The sequence below is a fragment of the Eupeodes corollae genome, chromosome 3 (assembly GCF_945859685.1).
Source record: "Eupeodes corollae chromosome 3, idEupCoro1.1, whole genome shotgun sequence".
In the NCBI taxonomy this organism is placed as follows: Eukaryota; Metazoa; Arthropoda; class Insecta; order Diptera; family Syrphidae; genus Eupeodes; species Eupeodes corollae.
In genome coordinates this window covers 67528318-67538655 of record NC_079149.1, presented here as the reverse complement: position 1 = coordinate 67538655, position 10338 = coordinate 67528318, and the positions used below count along the sequence as shown (strand labels likewise).

The window sequence follows — 10338 nt, the reverse complement described above, 5'->3', positions numbered from 1 at the left end:
TCCTCTTTGTTTGAAATTATATGTATACAAGCATATCTTTTTTTATAGGAATACTTTCGCTTTAATTCGAATATATGTACGTATATGTATAAAAAAGGAAATAAAACCGACTTACTCCGTTCTTCTGCTGTAGTGGCCACTGCTGCTGGAAGGCCGGGTCGATGAATGATGGTTATGGTAAATATTTGTATGTACGAATTTATTCACTTTTACTTAACTTCAAACAAAGTAAATTAAACTAATTTTATATTACGTTTCGCGGAACGTATCAAATCAAAAGATTTCCGTATTTGACTAATGATATTCTCACCACAAATTTAATTTAAACGAAAGTTGTTAAATTTTAAAACCAAAATAGTTAAACTTCAAAAAAAAACTATATGTATTAATAATGGGCTTCGAACTGAAGTAAGTTTAACGGCGGGGTTTTTTGGCAGCGCCTAGACACTCTAGGCTACCGGGCTTCTATAGCTTGGGTGTGCTGAATCTGATGATGAATCCGGCCACGCAATCCTGTTGAGATTCCTTGTAATTGTATCCTTTTTCAGGAAAACCTTGTGGAACTTTAATTTGTATTGTATCCTTTAGGATACCTTTCGAGAGCGTTATGGTTGGATAATTAATTTCCTTTCAGTTTCTGGCCGACCAAATGTAATTTTGTTTAAAAACAAATTTCCGAAAAAAAACTTTAACATTTATTTGGCCAAAATAATTAGAATATTTAACTAATTGTAAACGAATTTAATTTTTTTCATATGACCGACTGCTCTTTATAAGAGGATGTTTCTCTCCGGCTATTATATTTGAAAAAGGTCTATAGTCTGTCCGATAAAAATTGTCAGTACAGGGAAGATAGGGATATCTGCATCTCGTTCGCACTCTTTTCCTACGCATAAGTACCTTTCTCAAAAAGCTCTTACAGGGTTGCCGTAATGTGCATTTTGAATTTGAAAAAGCTAAAAAAAATAACTGCAGCGTTACCATTCTTCTTTTTACATTGAAATTTCATTTTGTTCATAATTATATATGAAAATGAAATAAAAATTATCTTTTTCCACACCACCAAGAGGTAAGATAAATGGCGCGTTTTGAAGGGTATCCCCAGTAGGCCTAATCCCTTTTTGATAAAAAACAAACAAAAAAAATGTATCCATAAATATTAAGATAACAAAAAAATAAAATAAACAAGCATAACAAAAATAAATAACAATTCATGTTTCATAATATTTACATATACATATTTTAATCGTCCGATAAAATTTTTATGTGAGCCGAATAAAACACGTCTTCTTATGCTTGCGGTCAGGATTCAACTGACTCCTCATCTTTTATTCTTTAATATCCCTACCTACTGGCAGTCAGTTTCCCCTTTTTACATATTCCAGAGTATACCCGTTACAAATTTTGTTTTTTCGTCTTTCTGTTTATTTTTACTACTACAGTTCGGCCATCCTGACATTGTAATCGCCCCGATTTACGCCTAGCCATTATTTCGTTATTTATCCAAGGTTTAATATTGGCCGCTTCCCATACCCCTTCGTAGGGAATTTGAGTTAGTTGGAAACCTTCAACATCTCTTAACAGATACCTATCATTCGGCAGCACTTTTACTATCCTATATGGTCCTTTGAACTTAGGAGCGATTTTCTTACATGCGCCAGGACGTGAGATATAATTCTTGACCATTATATGATCCCCTTCTTTGTACTCTTTGCTGATTCTATTTTTATCTTTGAAATTCGCTAGGTGCATTCCTCAACCCAAATGGCATTTTCAGATATTCATACTGGCCCATTGGGGTTACAAAAGCAGTATATTTGATAGACTCTTCGTTTACTTGAACGTGGTGAAAAGCACTTTTTAAGTCTATCAATGTGAAAATCTTTTTATTAACTAACCTATCCAGTAAATCATCTATAAGTGGAATGGGATAATTATCTTTTTGTGTAACTTTATTCAAGGTCCGGTAGTCTACACACAACCTTATGCCGCCTGTTTTCTTTCTTACTAATACTACCGGTGAAGAATATTCTGACCTACTTTCGCGAATCACTCCTTGTTCAATCAGATCATCCAAAATAACCTGTACCTGTTCTTTTTCAAAGTATGACATTCTCCTTGGGGGGTAATGGAAGGGCTTTTCATCACTGAGCCGAAGTTTCATCTCATATTTAACTTCAGGCACTTCGGGGCGAGAACAGTACAAATAGGATTCCCTAATGATTTTAAAGAAACTTTCTTTTATTTTAAAAGACAACTCATTGTTTTTAAAGGGAATATCTTCCTCTTCAATTTTTTCCTCGTTAAAATTACATTTCCTTATCTTAATATTTAAATCTTTTTCGAGATCTCTTTCATTTTGTATCATTATATTAAAAAGTCTTTTGCACTCATTGTCGTACATATTATTTTCTTCATCTTCATTATAAATCATAATCTTTTGCAATCTTAAATTAGCTTTGGATAAAAAATCCCGTCCCAAAATAACAGGATATTTCATGGTATCATCTGAAACTACTAATAATTCCATCAGTATAACCTCTTCATCAAATAAAATACACACATCTACTTTCCCAATTATGGATAATGGACTTTTATTAATCCCACAATAAGAACCAAAACTTGCCGAATACTGTATAATATTTTGTTTTTAATACATTCTTAAATAACTAATTTTTATAAGGCTGACAGGACTGCCGGTGTCTAAGAGTGAATCTAGTGATAAATTAATGTTATCTATATGGTCATTTAATATAAACGTTATATTTCTTACATACTCATCCTCAGAATCAGAGTTGACATATCCAATCGCTGGAACCTTCTTCCTTTTTGGGCACTGGGCTGCAAAATGCCCCATCTCGGCACAAACATGACACGCACCTGGCTTGCGTATCTCCTTTTTGCATTTGTTTGCCATATGTCCAATTGAGTTACAGTTGTAACAACGAGTTTGTCTCACGCTGACGTTTGCTGTCCATTGCCGCGATGTTGATGGTGTTGCTGTAACCACTTTTGCTTTGGCTGGATGTCTAATCGATTTAAAGGCTTCCAACAGTTGTTCCTTTTTGGTGAAGCATTGCAATTTCGCACTTGATATCAGCCTCTCATCCGGTATGCCTTCCAAGATGTATTCAATTATCTCCCCCTCTCTCATTTGCAGTCGGTTGCCAAGAATTATTTTCTCCTGAAAATAGTCCTGGAATGTTTCATTTTGCAACCACTTCTTTAACTCAAACACTCGTTTTTGTTGCACTTGAGATGAACGATCGTCAAATATTTGTTTCATCTCCGCCATCAGTTCGTCAAACACCACTGTCACTATGTTATCCTTGGAGTGGAACCACCTGAGTGCTTTGTCTTTCAGTTTAAGTGAGATGAGTATCCTCATACTGCTGTCATTAAGTTCGTATGCAGCACGAATATTCCTCAACTGCTTCTCAAAGTGTTCGAATGAATCTCCAGTGCCTCCAAAACTGCCAATTAGATCTTTAATTTGACCTATATTCTCTCCTTTTCTTTCCACGCTCGTTTGTCGATCATTTTTTAGGTACTCGTTTTCTTTCTTTAGCATTTCATTTTCTCGTTTTTTTAATTCCATCTCTCTTTTTAGTAATTCAATTTCTTTTTCCATTCGTTTGTTGTCGTATGCGCTCTTTTTCTTATTTTTTTCTGCAACCGCTTCATTTTTCTTTTTCTCCCCATTCTTGTCTGCAACTATTTCATTTTCACCTTCCAGTTCGTCTTCTTCATCGCCGTCATCAACATTGCTATCGTTTTCCGCCCCATTCTCGTCATCATTATCTTCATTTCCTTCTGCCTCATTCTCCGTTTCATTATTTTCCCCGTCATCTTCGTCAGTATTAGTGACTGACTCCGTGTTATTACGCAGCTGCTGTGGAACTTCCAGTAATCTTAAAACAAGCTCTGCCTTGTTGCCGCTTGTCCTCAACCCAAGAGCACTCAACCATGCCTTCAACTGTGAAACCGTATATTTCTTGAAGAATTCCACGTCTGCCATTGTTGTTGATTGTGTGTATTTTCGATGTTCGAATTTTTAAATTAGCGACGCGCACTGGCAATGGCAACGGTCGTTTGAGTGTTTTTTTTTTTTTTCTCTGCGAGAGTGAATTCTCGTGTCTATATTATGTAGGCACAACGATATACTATGCGCACAACAACGAAATCGCAACGTGAAAGACACTCGTTTTATTTGTTTTTTTTTTCGACTGGTCGACTCCGTTTAAATTCTTATTTATTTCTTTTTTTTTTTTTTAAAACTCTTTATTTTCTGTAATACCGGGTTATATATCCCACTTCTGAATTTTAATCGTCCGATAAAATTTTTATGTGAGCCGAATAAAACACGTCTTCTTATGCTTGCGGTCAGGATTCAACTGACTCCTCATCTTTTATTCTTTATTCTTTAATATCCCTACCTACTGGCAGTCAGTTTCCCCTTTTTACATATTCCAGAGTATACCCGTTACAAATTTTGTTTTTTCGTCTTTCTGTTTATTTTTACTACTACAATATATACATTTAAATCCGAAGAGTAGTTACTGCTGCTGCTCTCTTCATCTAAATTTATGATGAGGCTTTCCACAGCATCTTCCGAAAAAACGTCCATTTCCCACATTTTTGGCTTAACCACCTGCTCAACGTGTTGGACACACCAATACCATTTTTCAGCGTCCACGTTTTGTATTGCACTTTCGAAAAGGCCTTTTAGTTCTGTCATCTTAAACGACTTGTTTCGACTTGCCACGAATCCTTTTACTTGAGCCCAAACCAATTCTATTGGATTCAGCTCACAGTGGTAAGGAGGCAAGCGAAGCACTTCGTGTCCTGCAGCTTGGGCCATATCGTCATATGTTTCATACCTGGTTTTATGGTGCTTAACAATGCTCAACAACTCTGCCTTCACCATATCATCCTCGAAAGAAATATCGTTTGACCGGAGCCAAATCTTTATGTCGTTTTTTTTTGTTGCTGTAGTTGGAGCTTTGTTTTTCTTTCGTGAATGATATGATGCGTTATCCAGGACAATAACTGAGTTGGGATCCAGGCACGTAAGTGTTTCCTTAAACCACTTTTCATAAACGTCGGCGTTCATATCTTCGTGATAATCACCACTGCTTCCAGAAACGAAACATAGGAGTCCGCCATCTACGAAACCTGTAGAGCTTCCTATGTGCGTTATTATAAGCCTCTTCCCTTTTCCCGATGGTGCACGCAAACCTGTTGATGAACCTTCCGTGAAAGCTTGCCGAGGTGTTAATATGGACGGATCTTGCCAAACTTTTTCTTTTGTGTGCCCTTCGTTTAGCCAAGTTTCATCAGTGTAATATATTTTGCGGTTTTGTTCCCTAAGTTTTTTTATTTCACTCAAGTATCGCCTTCTCCAGGCGATAATGTCATTTCTTTCTAATAATACACTTTTTCGCTGGCGACTGGCAAACTTAAAGCCAAGATTTTTTGTCAAAATCGTGTGCATGTAAGACCTGCTGATTTTGTTGATGTTGACATTAAGTTTTACCTCATTCAGGATTTTGTCAAGCGTCGGTAATTCATTATTTGAAAAAAATTGGTGAACTATTTGTCTAATTGCACATTTATCAAAATCATCAATTTTAATTTTGCGACCAGATTGGTTTTTCTTTTTTGGTGGTGAGTTGTGGCCTTTGGTGCTGTTTTCCTTCAGAAGTCTGTATACTGTTCGTTCAGATACAGAAAAAATATCAACAACCTGCTTTACAGCCTCGGTTTTGCTTTGCAGGTTCTTACAAATAGCTTTTGTCGCCTCAACTATTTCTTTTTTTTTGTCGGCACTCAAGTCCTTTGAGCCTGTTGATGTTGAAGCCATTTTTAATTTGCACAACACAACAAAAACACAACAATAAAATACAAACAACACCACAAAATCATAAAGATAATATACAAACAAAACAACAAAGGCACAACACTAAAAAACAAACCACACAACAATAGAACAACAACAGCACAACAAAATTATTACAATAATGCACAAAAATAACTCGCAAAATGAACAAACCTACCGCCCGGCACAAGAATCTACGCAAATAATATACTTCCTCAAATAAAATGGCTTTGATTTTTATAACTGCATTTTAACTGATTTCGAGAACTTTAAAAGAAATGCAAAAGTCAAAACACAACACGATAACACTCATCGTTAAGAACTTTTAAAAAAGCTCTCAAAGCAAAAGCTCCTCAACAGAAACCCCTTGAAAAAGTAAGAAAAAAATACGAAGTGAGTTAAGAAATTGAAAAAGGCAACTCTGAATGTGTGTGATTTAATAAGGGTTGAAAAGCAGCAGAGAACGGTCAGTGCATGCTCAAGATCAAGTGTGTGCCAGGTAGGTCGTTATGGGATCTACGTTGGATGCCATCGAAAATTCATGGGTGTTTTATTAAACTTTTTAAAGGAGTTTCCTTCAATTGATTATGGTGTAGAAAATAGCGCGCCACTGATTTTTAAAAAGCTCTCCCATAAGGCCTGTACTGCCAATTTTTATCGGACAGACTATAGGCTTCCTAACCAACCTGCGGACTACCCATTTTCATATATTAGAGAAAAGCTCCTATCCCGTTGATGGTTCTCCACTTCACCAACACACGAATCCCAGTTTTTATCTCACGCTTCTGAATGAGCGCAGATTGGTCTCTTCTTTTAAAGTGGAAATGTTGCTTCTTAGAAACTCTACTCAACCTAAGCTTCCTAACCAACATTTCCACTTCACCGCCTCCGTATCTGCAACGATTTCTATCTGCTAGTAAGCGTTGCCTTCTTTTTGTTGCATACTGTAGGGATACCCGGTTTCGGTTATTTTGAAATTGAGCTTGTAGGTAACAAACAATAACACATTGAATATTTCCTTTATTAGGTGATCGGACTGCCGGTGTCAATTAAATATCGAAGACGTCGACTTCCTCGTCAAATTGGATTTGGTTAACGCCTTTCACCTGCAACGTATTCCTATCTGGACAAGTAGCTGCCAAGTGGCCCTGTTTGCCACAAGTATGGGACGCACCTGGTTTCCTCGTTGACTTCCTACAAATGTTAGCCATGTGTCTCATTGAATTGCAATTGTAGCATCTAATCTTCTTGTCCGGTGTGCTCTCGGTTGACCGCTTTTGTCCAGATGTTGTTGGTACCGGAACATTTTTTGTTGGATTTTTTCGAATGCACGTAACAACTGAGTGCAAGTGGTGTAGCAACAATTGATGAGCGCTTGTAATCTAAGGTTTTCGTCTGAGAAACCTTCGATGATATACTCCACCAGCTCCTCTTCGTCAAAATCCACACCATGGCTGAGAATTATCTTGTCGTTATAAAAGTCGATAAAATTCTCGTCCAGCTTCCACTTTCGTGCTTCAAATCGCCTCCGAACTGTTATCTTGTCCTCTCGTTTACCGAACAACTCCATCATTTGTCGCTTTAATTCATCTACATAGTTTCTCGTTCATGAAGTTGGGTTTCGTGTATAACCATTTCTCCACTTTTCCTTTTATTTTGGACGGCATTAAAATACGAAAACCAGATATCCAGAATCGGACCACCGTCGTATTCTGGGAGTAATTCTTTTATAGTACTAAAAGGTATTTTAGTATCATCAACTCCCGACCCTGTAATTTGCCTTTCTGTCATTTGTCTTCCACTCATGTGGTTTTCACTCGTCGGTCTGTCATCTGGTTAATTATTTATTTCACTCATTTGTCTAAGTATTTTATTTTCTCATTCTATGAGTTCTTTTTCTTTCCTTAGTATTTCCATCTCTCGTTTTAATAACTCCAGCTTTCGTCTGTTCCTTGCCATCTTCATTACTCATATTTGTTTCGTCTACCTCTGCTTGTATGAGCACGTTGTTTTTTTTCGATGCCGTGATCATGGCTAATGCTGTCTTGGTCTTCCTCTTCGTTGTTTTCCATTGAGGGGAATCTTTCAACTTCTGAAACCGCCAATAACCGCAACAGCAGTTCTCTTTTGTTGCCTTTCGATCTTTTCCCAAGTTTTTGTAGCCAAGCCTTCAGTTGTGTAGCTGATAGGTTTTCATATCCCATGGTGGTGGTTTTCACAAGAATTTATATAGAGGGGAAAGATACACAGAACGTACAATACTATGGAATGTTTATGTGTATATAGGTATTTATATATTTTCCGCTCATTTGAATTTTGTTTTAACGGAAAAATATATTTGTTTAAGGGGATACATTAGTTTATGCAACCCAACAACAAAATAAAAGAAACAATAAACACAATTTGTTTTACTGTACTTTCATTAATTAATTCTATTATTGGTCTATTTTGAAAGTTAACATCGCATTTTGATTGTTCACCATTAAAGAGTTTTAGTGCACAATCGTCTGAAGCTAATTTTTGAAGTTGAGCTCTACTGCAAAGCGTGGTTTCTTCGATTTCTTTGCACTTTCTTGCTATACCATATTTATGGTGTTGTTAAATAAATAGATTTAAAAAGCTTAGATGTACCTTTTTATTATTTTTTACTGTTGGTCCAACAATAATGTTATTAAAAATTGTATCTTCAGTTTGAGGCAAGCAAATAACGTAAAGTAGAATAGAATTTTTAACAAGTAGATATCAGGTTCAGCATATTCTATAGCCTGGAGCTCATTTTTAAATGGAAGTGTCTCTATTTTTGAAAATCTGAAATTTTGACTTTATTGAATAATTTGAATTTACAATTGAAGCACCCAGTGCAACAACCAGATAACTCCACTTTTTGAAATGTTGAGCAAATTAAAAAAAACTATCTCAAAAATAAGAAATCGAACTTATTGCAAAATATTAGTTAATTTTGAAATGAAATCATCAAAATGAATTTATTTAATTCAAGATATATCAAAAAATTGTACATTTAAGTAAAAAAATAACTAAATTTGTTTTTGGACTTGTCCTGTTTTTGCACCGATTTTATTATGAATTAAAAGGGAACCTCGTTGTCATCTTCGTAGTCTGAGTTTTCAGCTTCTTGAACTGACTGCTGCGACATCAAGTTATTGTAAAAAGGCATATCCGCTGGAGGAACATACTTTTGCGCCAAGTTTATGACATCCTCATATTTCTTGGGGTTGAGGGAAAGATTATTTGTATATAATAGTTTTGGCTTAAAGGGGTCACCATGCAAGTTTGCTTTTATTTCTATGTCGTATGTCGTAAATGGCCCATGGTGACCAATGGAAGCTGAAACGCTTGCCATATTTTCTTCTTTTGTGTAGCAAAATTTTCGATATTTCGAGATGGTCCACTTAATACGATCTTTGTTGGTCACAGTTTTCTTGTAAAACGGAGCCAGGCTCGTTTTAAAATCAAATATGTCCTTATTGCTCACTGATATCACTTTAAACTTTTTGGAACACTTTTCCACTAAATTCTGCCAGTCCTTTGGTAGATAAAGACGTTCTACTCGTCGTTTTTGTTTTTCTATAACGCCAAAAGAGCGATCGCAGGGCAAAAAACTGTGTCCCGGTTCTGGTAAGTGATGTTCAATAAGGCTTATATTTTTGTGTTTTACAAGAGCATATAAATATTGCACCAGAGTGTTGTTTTTATTTTGAGCGCCACAGTTATCGGAAAATAAATATAATTTTGTCACAGTTTCACTTAAAATGTGTTCAATGAAATGATGCAAAAAGCTTATGACTTCATTTGGACCCTTTTTCCCGATGGTCTCATCATACATGTACATGTAGCTTTTCTTGGTACTGCATTGAAAGATACAAAAATTAAAGACCCATAACTGCCTTTTATAAAAGACATCACCGGATGGTATTAGTGGAAGTGGCAAATTTTGTTGATAATCAAAATAAATGCACTCAACTGTCAAGTCTTGTAGGCACTCGGAGCTTCTTTCGCGTAGATCATCATAGAACGCTTTAGCCTTCTTTTCGTGAAGATCTTTTGCAACCTTGAGTGCACGTTTTTCTTCCTCGGAATCAGTTGCAGCTATTTTCTTTTCATGACTATCACACGTCTGACAAGTGTCTGATCTAGGTGATCCAAAAGAAAGCTTGAAATTTTTTGCAAAGTATTCCCTATAAAAATCGTAAGTAACTTTTGGCTTTGGGTTACCATTTTGTTCAGTCATCAATGCAAAAACGCTTGGCTCAAACTTTTCTAAATAGAGATTATACATTTTCCTTACATTTAATTCGGAAGGTAAGTACTTCGATTCCTTATTTTGGCTGTAGTGAGAAGATCGTTTTGGGAAACTTTTTATGTGGCTGTCAATATTTTGGACAACATCTTCTGGAATCTTATTCACTCTGTTGGTGTGACGACCTCTCATGTCAGAGGGC

The 10338-nt window shown here is 36.1% G+C and overlaps 1 protein-coding gene across 4 annotated transcripts; it reads right to left on the bottom strand.

The window, feature by feature from the left end:
- Positions 1–1798: 1798 nt before the first annotated feature.
- On the bottom strand, positions 1799–6215 carry LOC129952793 (uncharacterized). 4 transcript variants are annotated; one of them, XR_008782388.1, is made up of 2 exons: positions 2778–6215; positions 1799–2715 (listed from the first exon to the last, which is right to left on the bottom strand). XR_008782388.1 is itself a non-coding variant. In XM_056065617.1 (2 exons), exons 1-2 carry the CDS (start codon positions 4016–4018, stop codon positions 2670–2672), a joined length of 1287 nt encoding a protein of 428 aa, XP_055921592.1. In that variant the 5' UTR covers positions 4019–4553; the 3' UTR covers positions 1801–2669. The 4 variants fall into 4 exon arrangements, 2 of the variants coding, with proteins under 2 accessions (XP_055921592.1, XP_055921593.1); XR_008782387.1 differs by having other exon boundaries at positions 1800–2715; positions 2774–6215; XM_056065617.1 differs by having other exon boundaries at positions 1801–2715; positions 2778–4553.
- Positions 6216–10338: the final 4123 nt, after the last annotated feature.